At 36.6% G+C, this 17,467-nt stretch overlaps 1 protein-coding gene across 2 annotated transcripts in view; it reads right to left on the reverse strand.

Annotated features, from left to right (window-relative positions):
* Window positions 1-4,547: 4,547 nt before the first annotated feature.
* The window catches only part of COL9A1 (collagen type IX alpha 1 chain), an 87,847-nt gene continuing 74,927 nt past the window's right edge, over window positions 4,548-17,467 (reverse strand). The window contains exons 31-32 of one of the 2 annotated variants that reach the window (XM_019030220.4): window positions 15,442-15,519; window positions 4,548-6,567 (exon numbers count right to left, since the gene is read on the reverse strand). In XM_019030220.4, the coding sequence (XP_018885765.2) occupies window positions 6,383-6,567; window positions 15,442-15,519 (263 nt within the window). In that variant the 3' untranslated portion in view covers window positions 4,548-6,382. The remainder of the gene's footprint in view (window positions 6,568-15,441; window positions 15,520-17,467) is intronic. The other variant, XM_055391415.2, reaches the window with a different exon arrangement.

Raw genomic sequence — 17,467 nt, forward strand, 5'->3', positions numbered from 1 at the left:
ACTTAAAGAACTTAAGCAATTATATTAAAATATGTTGTCTGTGAAAATTATCATTTGATATTTGGCTTATAAAGTAATTTTTATGAATCTGTTTTATGAGTTAGGTAAGATTTAGCCTTTCTGCAGTCTCTCTCATCTGTTGGGAACCTGTGATATACCTCCATTAGTCCACAAGATGGTGTTTAAAGCAATTTGTTCAGAAGAACTGAGCAAACTAACAGAAATACAAGGCTACGAACAGTTTAGTGGACAACTAAATCAGACTCTTGCCTTTGCACTTTTTTTTTAACTTTTGTAGATAATTTTTGTTAATTTGTTTTGTTAATTTACATTTTTCCTAATTTTAAGCATCTTTATGAAACAGGCACAGTACCCTTTGGTTTGTTGACTGTTTTGATTTTATTTCTTCAGTGGATATATATGTACTTATACACTTAGTTAACATGCAGATTAACTAGTCATAACTGTTTATACACCACTCTCATATTTTAGTGATCAATATAAAGACAGCTAAATAATTATCCTACCTTTTAGACAGGACAGATACTCTCAACAGACAAGAAAAAAGATTTAGCTTATCACAAGAAGTAGACAATTTATAAAACTACACAATGTCTAAACTCTATGTTGCTCAGTGTACTTAAAATTTTACAGTTAGATTTGTATAACGTTTATATTTTTCTAGAATACATCACTATTTACAAAAGTACGATTAGAAACACTGTTTTTTTAAGTACCATTTTTATTTTCATAACACTAATAATACACTGGGATTGAGAATTTCTCAGTTAAGTGTTTTGCTGACGTTGTTTTAATGAATACTCAAAAAAGCTTTGCAGATTTGTCCATTGCTCTTGTTCTTAAATTATTTTTCATGCTTGTCTGTATCCACCTTCTGAAGACACACAAGTGTTTACTGTCGCAGTTTCCCAGCATTATTTCTTAATACTTGAGTATTCACGCATTTTTGTACCATCCCCCTTTTGTACCATCTCTGCTCACAAAGATTATATGCAGGCTTTGAAGAGGAGGAGATGCAGAAGATAATTGAATTTGTATCTTGTATGCCTACGTAATTCAAAGTGACTTAGTCCATTGAATTGTGTTCATTTATTAGTTGGCTGGTTAAGATAGCATTAATTATCTTAAATTTATTCAACTACTAAAAGTCTCAGGCAATAGGACAAATGAGTGTCATCATTTTTATTGTGTGGCATACTTGGAGCTATAATCCAAATGTTTTACTCAACAAAATAATGCTAGAGTAACTGATCAATTTGGTTAAATTGAATGAAGAACCAAGTGAACACAGAGAAAACTTATTCGGATAAGTAGACCCAGCACAGCAAAAATTTGTCTGAAAGATAAGACAAGCTTATAAGACCAAAGCTAAGTCTAAGAAAATCTAAATGGAAAAAAAATTGCAAGTTCAGATCCAATAGTGAGTGATGTGGTACAACTGGAGGAGTTAGCTACTTGCTTCATGAATTTGTCAAAAGTGAATACTAATAAAGTGGGTAAATGAGGGGGTAAATAAGATTCAAGTTTATCAGAAGTGTGTGTATTGTGTGACCATACTAAGCTTCTGGGTGTAAGTAAAGATGCTGGCTATTTTACAACTTTTTATTGTATTGTGTTATGCAAAGTACATTTTGGAGATAAATGTTTTTCAGCACATTAATGTCTTTAAATTCAGGTTGTATTGGGTGTATTTTACAACTATTTATTTTTAAATAACATTTAGGGTGTGTTTTCCCCCATTTTGTTCGTTCTCTATCTTACCTCATCAAACTCTTTACGATTTAATTGAATATACTCATGTTAAGTGCAATGGCACTAGTTTTATTCAAAATCCCACATGGGCATAATGCTTTGAGGCCTTGATTCCTACATGTTCATTATGCATAATGAGCTTGTCACCTATCTCAGCAATAAAGGTTCTGACCCTAAGTCAGGGATATCCAAGGTGCAATTATTAAGGCCATATCTACTCTTCATCACTTGCCATGGCTGAAGCTCCACACTTCAGTCCGTTTTGTTTGGTGTCAACCATGGGGATGCTCCAGAAGCACTCTTGGCTAACCATGAGCCCCACAGGTGTCCAAGGAACGTTAATTGGTCTATTGCAGGGTTCATGTTTGACCATCATTATAGTTTTCTTTGTCACATGAATCATTGCTCAGCTTGAAATAATCAAGTTTGTCACCCATCTCCCTGGCAGTTCATAAAAAGCCTAGTCTAATTATTTCAGATGAGAATTATAAGCAGAATCAAAAGCCCAAAAGCAGGCAGTCCTTTGGGACTTTTGTCCTCCGGAGTGATCATCTCACTAAAATCATTTGAGACTTTTTGCTATAGAGGTCCCTGAGGGAGATAAGAAATAACACAATTAACTTTTCTCATCCATAGAAGCTTTTACACCATGAGTGATAAGGCAATAGGCAATAAGTAGTTAAATACACAGCAGGTTTTCTTAACAGAAATTAATTGCATCAAAATGTGCCAGAGGATTTATATGTTTACTTATACCGGGTAATAACTTACATAGTTCTTAACTATTCCTATCTTCAGGCCCCCTTTGGATAAATTAACTAGGTGCTCTCTAAAGAATGTTGTTGTCTTTTCACACACATATTTTCAACTTAGAGACAAAATGGAATTTCAAATATATCTCAGAAAGAGAGGTAATTTGTTGGAGACAGTTTCCCTCCCTTGTTCTCTCTCCAGCTATGTTTTGATAACTTGGAGTCAAGAGTGATTTGTGAAGGCATGTTAAGCAGAGCGTTAGCATGAATTGCCATTTATTAAGACTAAAAGTAATTTTCAGTTAGCAGCATCCTCTTCCTGATAGCCAGATCAATCAAATATGTTACACTTCCTCTCGTTGATCATTTAAAGAGCACTTGAGCATGTGTATTTACAGACAGGCATTGCTACAGTCAGCCCATTTTGATTTAATAGTTCCTGAGCCATAGGTACTTTATACTGCCATGTCCTGGATCACAACTCACTAAAGAAGGCTACACAATTGAAAAGTATTTATTTTACTTTGCACAAAAGGACTTGACCTATGTTTATTGAACACAAGTATTCTTTTTAAAAAGATATTTAAAATCATTTATGTTCATCGCCCCTCTATAAACAGCAAGATTGCTAGTTTGCTAGTATTTTTTCCTTAATACTGAGTTTTCACTCCTTTTGCCAGGTTACCAGCAAATATTTTTAAGTAATTTTCTTGATATTTGGAAATCAGAATTTCTATTGGTTTTCCACCTATGTTGGTTTACTTAGTTTATTTTAGAGACAGGGTCTTGTTCTGTCGCCCAGGCTAGAGTGCAGTGGTGTGATCATAGCTCACCATGGCTTCAAACTCCTGGTCTCAAGCAATCCTCCAACCTCAGCTTCCCGAGTAGCTGGGACTACAGGTGCTCACTACCATGCCTGGCTAATTTTTAAATTTGTTTTTATTTTTATAGAGACAGGAGACTCACTGTCTTGCCCAGGCTGGTCTCGAACTCCTGGGCTCAAGCTATCCTCCCACCTTGGCCTTTCAAAGTGTTGGGATTACAGGTGTGAGCCACCATGCCCAGCCTTGGTTTACTTTTAGACTCAGAGACTGTATCTCAGAAACACTATAATCACCAAAAAATTTTAAAAATACAATAGAGGTGATCTTCTACAGCAGGAATTTATATTAAGCTTATTTCAGTTGGCAAATAAATCAGATTTTACTAATGATGTTTAAGAATAGCAATATTGGTTCAGTCAGCTTGAAATGTAAAATATCCAAATAATCAAATCGATCACCTATCCTGATATGACTACTCATTCATATTCTTCTGCTGTGCAGAAGCCAATTACCCAAAACCATGCCAGGGAATTTATGTGCTCAGTCAGTCTAGGAAGTGATTTCCACAGTTCTTAACCAACCTGTCAGATATTAGGGTTGAAAATCATATCATACTGCCATGGAAGCACCGGCTAGAAATAAATCAGGAATCATTTGCCCTTAATTAACATGCCAGGTTCAAACCAACTTTATTTATTTACACTCTCCTCTCCCAGTGAGTGCTCTAGTTGCCACTTTATCCAACTTTCAAAAATATCTCAGAGAGGATTTGAGATTTCTATTTTGCTAGAGAGACATGCTTGGTCAGATTCAACATTTACCAACTCTCTTTCATGGAGGGAATTTGCTGGGCTCTTTTCCTTGCAATTTCTAAGTCAAGTGTCTTCTTCTTCTGTAAACTACTTCACTTAACTGAAATTTATAACGAATTCTTCCTGCCATTTGGAATGTGGTAGTTTTGCATAATCTGTTTGTAAGTGCTTGTTTCCAATGTTGCTGACTGTATCTGTGGAGCTTGTTGTACAACCTTTACATAACCAGGTTTGTAAAACAGTTGAGTGAACTGTTCTTTGAAATTTTAATTTTTTTTAATTTTCTTATGAATATTATAAAACTTAGAAACATGTTTATCTAATTTTTCTTTTATTGTATTTGATTATGTCACTCTAGTTAAAATAAAAGCACTTTGGTGAAAAGATAATTTCTATGCATTTATTTAATTATGTGTCACAGCTCCTGAAAAAGTTTGCCATTTTTTTAAGTATTGTTTTAGGGAGCTATAACAGAGACCTTTATTTTCAAAAGTCATATTTGAAAAAAGGGAAAGAACATTCTTTCAGTCTATGTAAATAGCACTGATCTATATGGCAAAGTTGGAATCTTCTTAAGCAAAATTCATGCTAGAAGCATAAAACTAGATGCTGCAAGCAGTTTTAAAGAAATCCAAATACAGATTACATAATGATTGATTTAACCAAACAACTAGGACTAGAATTTAAAATGTATAAAAGTACACATGAGAAAAAATATATAAAAAATTATATTAGGGCTCACTCTCCTTTCACTTGACAGAATTTAGTTCCATAAACTAACTAAAGCTACTATGTTGAGCTATTGTTTTATGCCCCAGCACAGGTTACTCACAGGCTCTGTGATATAAAATGAATATATTAAGTCTGTTGGATAGTTAAGTAGATGTTAATGAAACAGCAAGCCAATATGATTACACAGACAATAATAAAGTGCTTAAGTGGTCAGGAAATACTTGTTAAGAATACAGTGCTTTAGCTGAGCTGCATTTATAAAATTTACAAGAAATGGTGAAACATAAATCATGTTTACAATAAAGTTCTGAGTAGGAGGGAGCTAACAAGCCATTGGAATGAAGGCAGTGGTTCTTAACCTAGAAATAAAGCAAGGCTAGACTTAAAAAAGTCCACGAAATCTCTGAAATACTATACAAAAATATAGATGCACATGCAGCTGCACATCTTTCTAGGGAATTAACATTTCAAAAAGGTCCATGAAGCTCTCTCCATACACACTAAAACACACACACACACACATATATGCATCTGTCACAGGGTAACACACTCTGTGGAACAGCTTTTTAAATTACTTTATGTAGAAAAAACACTAATATTATAAACATACACCTATAGAACCAGTAGTTAAGTAATGTTTAATGTATCTAAATAAGCTCAGTAACTTCTTTTCATTGAACATGATTATTTACAAGAAAACATGCAAGAGATTAAGAAACCATATTTATTTCTTCTTTGGTACAACCAGAGATGTTACCTCAAACCTTTAAAATAAATAATCTCATCAATAAAATTTATGAATGCCAGAGTATTAAAATTATTTCTTTGCTTTCACATAGAAGCGCTCAAAATATTAACAGTTTTGGGGTAAAGTACATACAGTTCAACAAAAGTTCAAGCTGAAGAAGGAAACCAATACGTGACGTAAAGAAATCATTTCGGGCGATGTAGCCCTTTCTTATCACTCCAGAGACAGCACATTGATGAGATTTTAAGCACCAATTCCATTGAATGTAGTGGGGTTTCTTCATAACTAGTCTAGTAATCCTCTATATAACCGAAACAATAATCTGAGAACAACATGTAAATGAAAATAACTACTGCAACTGAGGTAAACCAAACAGTTGTTTTTGTTTATTGGCACAGTGGCCCACGATAAGACACATAGGTATAGCACACTAAAGCTCAAGATCCTGGGAACAGGAGTATAAATTTATTCAAGGGAGGTGTTTGGTTTTCTTTTTTTTTTTTTTTTTTTTAACTGATGACTCTGCTGTCTTCCCTCCAAGGGAAAGGAAAGAGAACTTACTGAATAGCACCGTTCTTCTAAATGTGATTGTCAAGTAGGACTTCTGTAATCATACTGAAGGTAATACATTGTAATCATGCTGAAGGTAATCATCTTTGCCCCAGCTTTGGATGGTGTTTCTCAATCCAAGCTCCTTCACCAGGCGTGGTTCATGCAGACAGCCATGCAGCAGTAAGCCTTTCAAGGGTCAGGCCCTTTGTTAAATGCTCGCTGACCAGCCTGCATGGTGCAGGAGGCTGGCTCACAGAAACCGGGAAGCCCAGGAGGTCCCGGGGGTCCAGGCACTCCAGGAATTCCTGCCACCCCTGGGGGGCCTCGCTCACCGTCTCGGCCATTTCTGCCATAGCTGGCAGGGCCTGGGTCACCTGAAACACACAGAAGATTGCACATGTGAACAGGAGAATCCTCATCGATGCAAACTGGCAGAGGGCACGGCTCAGCAGCGCTCAGATAAGGGGTTTAACAAATGCTTCTGGAAACGATGGATGATGACTGGTGATGATTGGTGATAAAGATGATGATGATGATGATAAGATCCCTTCCTTGGACTTGGGTTTTCATGGAAATTAAAAGCAGAAAGAGACCTCAGTGTCTCTAACCCCCATTTCCATCAGTAGAGCTGCACCGTGCACCATGGTAGCCTCCAGCCACAGGTGCCTATTGAGTGCTGAAATGTGATGAGGCCAAATGGAGATGAACTAAGTATCAAACACACCTGGATTTTAAAGACTTCATATGAAAAAATGTAAAATAGTTCATTTATAATTTTTGTGTCTATTACATGATGAAATGATCTTTTGCACACAGTGGGTTAAGTAAACTATATTATTAAAATTAATGTCACTTGATTATTTTTACCTTTTTCATGTGGCTACTTGATTTAAAATCATACATGCAACTCACATTTGTGGCTCACATTATATTTCTTTTGAATGCAAGTAGCAGTATTCCTTACTTCTAATAGTTGAGCAACATCTGGGCAGGGAGAAGTATAGTTTAGCGGTTAAAAACACAGGTTTTGGAGACAGACAAATAGCTTTACATTCTAGCCCTATCATTTATGAAAAATGTGACATTAGCAAGTCACTAATCTCTCAGTTTCTTCAAGATGGGATAATGTCTTCTTAATAATTAAATTCAGGCCAGGTGCAGTGGCTCATGCCTGTAATCCCAGCACTTTGGGAAGCCAAGGTGGGCAGATCACCTAAGGTCAGGAGTTTGAGATCAGCCTGGCCAAAATGGTGAAACCTCATTTCTACTAAAAATACAAAAAAATTAGCCAGGTATGGTGGTGTATGCCTGTAGTCCCAGCTACTCAGGAGGCTGAGGCAGGAGAATTACTTGCACCTGGGAGGCAGAGGTTGCAGTGAGCCAAGATCGCGCCACTGCACTCGGCCTGGGCGACAGAACAAGACTTCGTCTTAAAAATAATAATAATAATAATTAAATTCTACAATTGAAAGCACCTGATAAATAGGGGCTATTATTACAATTATTAAGATATTATTGATTAATGTCTTTTAGAAGGCTGTGCCATGTGCCCTACAAAATTTCATGATATTTTTCTCATTAAGGGCTGACCCCAACATGAACTTTGCAATAGCAGGTTCTCTGGGGGACATTTCTTGCTTGTCTTCCTTTTGTCGTGTTTAAAGGTTGTATGTTGCCCTCAATGGGGCACACTGTCTGAGGCACAGCACCCCATAACAAAGAGGAATTTCTGCTGAATGTTTACCCCAGTGCACTAGCAGCACTTTCACACAATTATTGCAAAAGTGGTGATGAGAAGTCAGTGTAAAACAAATTGTATATGCCAAAATAATATAGGGATCCTCATTCCATCTCAGCCATCTTAACCTGGTCTTTCAGCCAAAAAGCCGGAAGCCAAATCTACATGTTCAACTACATATTTGTTTATATTTGGTTACTTTCCTTCTTTCTCTGTGGTTTTTACTTTTCTTTTTCTATTTTAGTTGTCTTTTTACATGTCTTTTGTTGGTCTTACTGTAGTAATATGGTCTTATTCAGTGGTCTTATTACATATATCTCACATATTTTTAGAAGGAAGGTAGGTTAGAGATCCTGCTTTACATAACATCTCATTCTTCCTCTGGTGCATACACTTCGATCCACACAAAGCAATGTCATAGGGCAATATATTAATAAGTTTTAAGGGAGAATAATTATCTTTGAATTTATCCATCTCAAAGCTATAGATAAGCAGAGATATAAGTAATTTTCCCTAATTTATCCCATATACTTTCATTCAACTATACCTAGTAAGTATGAAGCAGATCATTATGTGTTTTCTTTTAATGATGAGGTCCCTGAGAAAGCTTCTCCCTAATCCACAGCATCTATAGATAAAGCTGTAGCAGAACTATGCCTTTAGCAGCACCTGTTAAGATCCTTAACACCAGATGCAGTTAAAGGTGAAGTTGATTTTTTTAAGGTTTAAAAGATGAGCCAGATCTAAATCCGATTTTCATGCACCTTATCACTAGGAATGTTCCCACTGAGATATACCAGGTGTGCCTTAAAATCAAATCAAGTTTAGGAGAAGGAAATGCCCAAAGAAGAGGTAGAAAACCAAATGAGCACAGGGGCTGGGATGGTCATTTAGAACAGGGGAGGGCAAACTTCAGCTCATGAGCTAAATCTTGTTTTTGTAGTTTTATTAGAACACGACCATGGTCATTTGTTTACATACTGTCTGTGGCTGCTTTGGCGTACCAGGGCAGAGTTAAATAGCTGCAATATGGTGCCCATAGCCAAATAATCTGATCCTTCACAAATAAAGTTTGCTGATCCCTGATGTTATAAAGAAACAAACCTGGATTAAGAAATTCCCCCAACTGTTTTTACCAGATGAAAACGTAAAGTACAAATGCAATGAAATTTGGCCACTAATATTCCACGTAAGTGTTGGGGAGACCAAAGGGAGGAGTGAGGCCTGTGGTGAGCTGGAAAGTGGATGCGGGCAGCAGCTCTTCTCCAGCTAACAGCTGTCGTCGGGGAATACAGGCCAGTGTTGCCAGAACTTCTGATAATTTTCAAGAGAAGCCAGGAAGCTGAGTCTTTAAATAAATATCTCCCAATGTTTAAATGTCAGCAACTAATTCGAATTTTTTTCAACATTTGTAGAGCCAGCCAAAAACCTTAAGTTTTAAGTAATTTATTCTCTAATACACTAACAATATTAAAAAGCAGAGGATAGCTTTTTAGATTTTCACATTTGGTTCCCCATCAACACACTTCAGGAGAAGTTTTTCTTTTTCTTTTTTGCCTTGCTGAGTTTATTCCAAATTGCTGCTTATCCTCTGAAGGAAGAGTCGATGAAGCCATCCTGTCTACCCTTGATTTATTTTATGAAGCATGCATCTCATCCAGTTCTGCCTTTGGCAAATGCAGCAATTTACCCTTTGGCGCTTTCGATGATGTCATCATCATCATCATCATCATCACCACAAATGCTTAATGAGAATGCTTTCTCTTTTCCGTGTGCCATACACTATGCTCATTATTGAGCCCATTTTTCTCATGTATAAACTGAGAGTTAGGAAGGTCAAATAATTGTCCATAGTCATATAGCCAGAAATGAGGACCCTTAACCACTGCACTAACTTAACTGTATTTTCCTACCTATTGATTTTTTTAACTCTGTGGAAGGGTGTGGGGGGGTGTGGCAGGATGTGTGTGTGTGTGTGTGTGTGTGTGTGTGTGGGTTGTCATTGTTTTTTTTAATTCCTTGGGCCTGAGTTGACCAGGAAGTAGACAGAGGCACAAAAACAAAGAACAGTATTGATTTTTGCAGAGCTCTAATGATCACAAGAAACTAAGATATTTCTCTGAGGTTTTGCCCTGTAGAAGTACCAGAGAAAACAAAAACAGCCTTAACATAGCAGATTGTCAGGCTCTGGAAAGCCCTGACCCAGGGCCTTTGCTCTCATGGATGTTCTAAACTATGTGGGAGCCTCAGTTGGGTGACACTATGTCCACAGTCGACATCACTCAAAAAGTGAAGCTGACTCATAATAACGGTTCACGAAATGGGCATAAATGGTTAGCCCAGCAGCTACATTCATGAATATCTATCAACTGCTTTGTAACTCTTCAGAAAGAGAAAACATGGACCTAAAGTGTTATTCTGCTCTGCCTGCCTCATGTGTGTATTACTTACACTAACTGCCTAATAATTACATGGTTTTCTGAAATGTCAAGGACCTATAAAAATGTTGAGTATTCCCAATACAAAGAAATGATAAATGTTTGAGATGATGGATATACTAATTACCCTAATGTGGTCATTATGTAATATTTCTATTGAAACATTACTACATATCCCATAAATATGTATAACTATTATATGTCAATTAAAATAAAATATTTAAAATTATTGCTAAACATTTTATGTTTTTTTAAACAAATGAATAGCTATGCCATTCTCTATAAAACCACTAGAGGGTAGTCATGTTACACTGATGGAAGCCCATCTCGGCTGGATCATTCTGGAGGCAGCCCCTCACCTAATACATGCTGTGGAGTAAAAGGGACTGCGTATACAGTCAAAACAAAAAAAGTGAATAATTTTCATATTAAATAGGGTATTTCATAATTAATCCACTGGTTATGTAGACTTTGTATGTACCAGGAGTTTCTTATATTTTTTGAGCTTAATGTTGTGGTATTTGACAAAGCAGTATATGTTTAAGGAATTGTAAACTGGTTTATGTAAGGCCCAGCAACCAAATAAAACAGCTGCAGCAATGGAAATGGAAAAACTAGGTACTGAAAAACTTAGCCCAGAACTGAATGTGTGCGTGTGTATTTTTCCACTCAACAGTCTCAAGCAAAGCTCACCTTTCTGCAGACTTTGCACAAGAAAACCAAATATTCTTATAACCTAGTATAGTCCAGCACAAAGCCAGCTACAACTTCCATGTCCAAGAGGCAAAAAGCACCTCAGCTCACAAGTCACCTTCCTAGTGTTCACATTCAAATGATTTGTCATTTAATTTATGTTTTGCCCTAGTGAGTGCACAAAGAGGAAGTCAGGACTCTTTATTATTAATAAATATGTTCCTTTAAAATTCTCAGAGTGACGAGGAACTAGTCTCAATGGGCAAGTTTGGTGGCAGCAGAGAGAGTCTTTGAGACAACCGACCAAGCAATAACACTAGCTGACCTGTGGCACAAAACTGAAGGCAGGGGAGACTAAAGTTCCAGGGATTGCTAATGTGATCCACGTAGCTCTGCAAGAGAGGCAGAGAAAGAAGCGAGACACTCAGCAATTATGGGACATGCTCAATTCACATGTCTAGGTTGCAAAGAAAAACTAATCGTATGATTGGACAGCCAGCCAATCATTCTGTCCACTTTGGGAACACAGACTCAGGAAGCATGAATATCTGTCTTGTTATTACCTGACAGACTTTTGTCAGGACATGAATTTAAGAGTCTGTATTTTCTCAAATATATTATAAAAAAGGGAGCAACAATAATAACAGTTAAATTTCACTAAATAATGTCCGAGTGTCTGTTTGCCATATGCCAGGCACTGTTCCAAGAGCTTTACATGTATTAACATGTGCATATATGCTCTAAATACAAGGTAGACATAGTGATTCCCATTCACTGAAGAGGAAACTGAAGCACTTCAAGGTAAAAGAATAGTGCATAAGCCCTGGCAGCCTGGCTCCATGTCTGCACTTCTTAAATATTCACCCAGCCTACTCCTGGCTGTGAGAAACAAACTAGATTGTGCATGTGTACTTTTTAAACAACAAAGCACTGTAGCCAAAATGATCATCAATGTAAAGGTTATAATAATAACCTGTGTTCCATAACAAGCAATGAGCATTATGTCCCTGCAGGGCATGCAATACTTAACACTGAACAAACAGAGATACAGCATTGGAGAGGGGAGACAGGGAACTAAAACTGTCCAGAAAGAATACAGGAACTCTAACAACCGATAGAAAATGATGATATTAGTTACATCGTTAAAAATATGTTAAATGCCTTAACACAAAGAATGATCCAACTATTTTTTTATTCAGGAGGATTTGAGCCCCAAATCCAACAATAGGAACAACAAAGAAGCTTGCAGACTATGCTGTTCTGCAGTTTCTTTCTTTTAGGTAAGAAAAGAATTTATCTAGATGGTTCCAGACAAATTACTGCACAGAATCCTTTTGAGGTTTCATCAGGCCTTAAAGTCCTATTAATATTATGTTTTTGAGAGATCAGAAATCACATTCCTAGTCACATTCAAGCTCTACCAAGAAATAAAAAGCAGTATAGCCTCAGTGGACAATTAACCAGTGAAAAGATGTACTGCTACCCAGTACTTCGCATTTGTGATTTGGAGTTGAAGTAGACTTTCATGGAGAGAAGGTCTGGGCATCAGGGGCGGTGCTGATTTAGAGAAGAGTAATATATTACTGCTGACCAACGGCAAGAGAAAAAAGCTGCAGGGGCTGAACTGGGGCCCAACTTTGCCCTCAGCTTTCCTTGATCCACCTTAAAAAGCAAAAAGTGGACTTGATATATTAATAATAGTATGAACAACCAACATTTCTTGAGTGCCTACTGTAGCCAGGAACTGTCTTAAGCAATTTACATGGATTGAGTTTCTTTATTTCTCAGAATTACCCTATCAGAGAGATGTTCTTGTTATCACTGTTTTATAAATGGGAAAACTGAGGTGCAGAGAAATTAAGTAACATGCCCAATGGCATAAAGTTAGTTAGTGGCATAGTCAAAATGTGAACCTAGGATGTCTGAATTGTAGATGCCACTCTTCTAACAGCCCACTTTCAGGTACTAGCTTTAAGGGAGGAATGACCCAAAAAGCTCATGTCAGGAACTTGACTGACTTGAGCATATGCACGGTGTCAACAAGAGAATGTGGGCCGACCTCAAAACCCAAGCCCTCAGCTGGTGCTTTCACCTGCGCACTACACGAGGACACTGCGCCAAAGCGCAGAAAACGACCCACCAGCAGACCCCTCTTCTCTGGCATCTGTGCTTTTGAAAGTTAGCCTATATTCCTGAAAAATAATCTGGAACTCAGATTTGTCACTAAATAATGTCAGATATCGTCTCAATTAAAAGGTAACAAAAGTCCAAAAAAGGAAGGCTACCGAGGTTGAGACATAGTAACCAGAACAAGGAAATCAAGAAAGAAGAATCAGCTGGGAGGTGAGAAGGACGGGAGATAATCAGAGCTGATGGGGAGAGCAAAGTGAGAGGAGGGGAGAGATCAGAGGAGGGCGACGATTTTGGAGGTGATCCCAGGAAAGCAGGGGCAAGGACTGGCCAAAGGAAGAAAGGAAAAGGAAAACAGAAAGGACAGGTATTAGGAGTCCCCTGGATCAGGGGGTCCACAAAATGTTTCAACAATTCAGATTTAAGATTAAATCCAAGATCAGCTGAAATTAATAATTTTGTTTGTAAGCGATCCTAGGGAGGGCTGCAAATGATGATCTTGTCCTACCTCACAATTTGCTTACACGTGGATGGTCTGATGTTCTAAACAGCAAGTCAGGGAAGCCCCTCTGACTGACTGTGTGCCCCGTTTGTGCCCCCCATCAACTTGGCTCCTGAAAATGGTTTACTGCAGGTGGGAGATAATGTGCTTCTGACAGTCTGGGACACAGCACACATGGAGCTGATCTTCTCAATCTTCTCATCTTTACATTTAAATTGTGGCTTACCAACAGATTGTTTTCAAAGTGAGAATCCCTAGAAACCATAATACATTTTCAATAAAGGAAAATGTTGCCAATACTGCAGGTCATTGGTTCAAGAACTGTTAAGCGATTTGTCAATGAAATGAGAGAAGGAGTTATTAGGCTTTCTCATAAATATATATATATAATTAAGTAAATTGTGATGATGATATGTTGTCAGCCTCAAAACTTCCTATTCCTACTACTGGTGATGGAGACAGGCACCTTTAGTAAATTCTATTTCCTTTTCCTCTCCTCTAAACATCCATCAATGAATCCAAGCTTTACCGTATATTAAAATCTTCTCTAAATCCCATTTAAGCCAGATTTTCCTTTCATTACTAATCATAAATCTTCCATTTCCAATTATAAAAATTTATCAATATGTGAAAACATTTTGATGAGCCCATGAATCAGTTTTAGAAAGGCAGTGTTTGAGTTATCTCCAAACATTCATGTTTTTTTAAAAAAATTTTTAATGAGAACACAATCCCCAGAAGCAATGAAATGGATAATTGGAAAGCAATGATGTTTTTGGCTACAATTGTAGCTGTGATTAAATACATCAGCCTCTGGCAGAATTAGAAAATTGTAATTTCTTTTCCTAAACTTCCCTAAGCCAAGTTTTCCCAAACCATTGTGGAAGCAAGTATCATCTCAACTCTCCTCAGCAACAGACCCCTAGGGCTTTGGGAGCCTTCCTAAGCCACTGCCTCGCCACAATAAGAGAGCGTTTGCTGGAAAGTTGCGCATCATTCATGCCCTTACACTGAACTGGCTTTTGGCCCTGCTATGTTGCCTCTGTGCTTGGGCTTGTAAGTCACTTCCCAAGGGATAAATGTGTTCCAGCCTGGACTCTGGTGACAGGGTAGCCAGTGTATAAAGAGAACAGAAGGCCCAGTGAGAGAATCTGGGCCCTTCACACAAGGGCTACCCTGTCACCTCAGTTGACACAGCTGTGATGTGTGGCTTGCGTGTGGCTCTTAGTGATTACGAGCAGGAATGTTCAGTTTTGTATTTTCTTTCTTTCTTTCTTTTTGGATGTGGGGTTTTGGAGGGTCTGGGTGTTTGAAAGGGGAGCTTTAAAAATAAAATTTCAGTTACTCCTTGTGCAAGAGATTAAAAACAGGTTAATATTCCTACTGCTCTGGCATTTTAGATTAAAAAAAAAAACAGGAAACTATCACCTGCTTTAGAAATAGATAGGATCCAATTTATTCAGAATTTTATAACAAGTGCATTGTGCCTGGACCTTGACACTATTTTTCTTGAAGCATCTATTTAAGGAAATTAGTATTTCAAGTCCTGATACCTATTTTCTGATTTGATTTACAGATCATTTAATTCTTTACTAAAGCTGGTCTTGAAAAATCTATGCTAGCCATTCTGAATAATTAATATGCTTAAGTGATCAAATAACAATTATTTTAAAATTTTATTCAATTCAGGCTGTGTACTTGCTACCAGTTTTGCTACCTCCTCCTCTCAGCTATACAACACACTTACCTGGGAGACCTATAGCTCCAGGCAAACCTTTGGGACCTCTTCCTGGAGGGCCACGCTCCCCCTTTTCTCCCAAGTCACCTGCATTACATTAAAGAAATGTTATTTTTCTACATATCTATAAAAATAAACTTCCGCATCTTTAAACTTTCAGCAAATCTAAAATTCAGAAACCAAAAGGTCATGAAATTGCCATAAACTAGATTGTAGTGAGTATGTAGCAAGGCAAAAATCAAGTTCATCTATTAATAGATCTAAGGGGGGAAAGTCAAATTATTATATTCATAGATACTGGAATGACATTTGACAAAATTGAACATGCATTCTTGATAAAACATTCAATAAAATAAGAACCAATGGCCACTTCCTAAACACAAAAAATATATCTATCTCAACCCAAAAGCTAGCATTATGCTTAATGGGAAACACAAGAATTAGTTCCACTACAATCAGAACAATATAAAGACGCCTACTTTATCACTATTATATAACTTTTGGTTTGAGTAGTTAAAACTATCTCTATTTTCAGGAGATATGAATATATATCTTAAAACTCTAGAAAGTTAACTCAAAAACTATTACAAACAGTAGCATTCAGTCAGCTAGCAGGGTACAAAATTAATATATGGAAATTATAATTTTATATATATTAACTTAACCAGTAATAAGACATAGTAAAAAATATACCATATATAATAACAATTAAAATATTAAATAACGAGTAATAAAACTAATCAGAAATAGGCAAGTCCAACATGACAAAAAGTTTAACATTTCTAAAGGACACCAGAAGACTTGAAAATCATTCTTAAATAGAAATGATATCATCATAAAATATTGCCAGTTCTCCCCAAGCTGAATTTTCATCATGATCTTAATAAAAATACAAACCCATTTTTTATCAGAAAAGAAGATCCTGAAGTTTGTATAGAAAAACACATAAGCCAGAGTAAGCCACAAAAACTCCATAAAGAAAAGCAACATGAAGGGAATTAATTTGACCAGATATTAAATCAACTAAAATGTGTGGTGTTGCTCCCTGAATACACAGACCAGTGAAACAGAATAGAAAGCCCAAAAAGTAGGCCCAAATACATACAGGATTTGGGTTTATAATGAAAGTGGTGTCTTAAAGTGGGAAAAAGTTGAACAATTCAGTAAATGATATTGGAAGAAGTGGGTAGTCAACTGGAAAAGAAAAGTTAGATCTATACCTCACACCCTATTCCAGGATAAAATACAAATGGATCAAGTATTTTACTGTCGATAAGTTAAGAATCAAAAGAAAACAAGGGAGAATTATGACCTCAGATTGGCCTTTTTATTAAGATTCAAAATATGAAGAGTTCCTAAAATCAATACAAAAAGGCCAACAACACAACAGCAAAAAAATGACCAAAATACATGAGCAGGTAGGTCACTAAAAGGAAGTAAAAATGGCTCTTAAATATATGAAAAATTTCCTGACTTCACTCTCATAACAAAATAAATGCAAATTGTAAAAAAAAAAAAAAAAAAAAAAAAAAAAAAAAGATGCTATTTTAACCTATAAGATCGGCAAAAATTCCAAAGTTCAATTAAACATATACTAGCAAGTCTGTGCAATATGCACTATTATGAATTGCTGATAAGAGTATAAATTTGTACAATCCCATTGGAGGCTAATTTGATAATAGCTATCAAAATTTTTACCCAGCAGTTCTACTTCTAGGAATTTATCATAGAGATAAAGATGGAGTGTATGCTGCTTTTTAATACAAAAATGAAATATGTACAATGTTGTTCACTGCAGCCTTGCCATAATAGCAGAAGGTTGGAAACAATCTATGTCCATTAAAAGGTTAAAGACATTACAGGATTTCCACAGAATAGAACACTATGCAGCTGTGAAGAATAGCCAGGAAGCTCTTTGGAATGGTCTCCATGGCATACTGCTCAGTGAAAAAGGCAAGTTCCAGAACACTTGCTAAAGGACAATATGATTCATTTTTAAAAGGATGTAGAAAAAATACATATTCATGTATCCTTA

This window comes from Gorilla gorilla, chromosome 5 (genome assembly GCF_029281585.2).
Source record: "Gorilla gorilla gorilla isolate KB3781 chromosome 5, NHGRI_mGorGor1-v2.1_pri, whole genome shotgun sequence".
Lineage (NCBI taxonomy): Eukaryota > Metazoa > Chordata > Mammalia > Primates > Hominidae > Gorilla > Gorilla gorilla.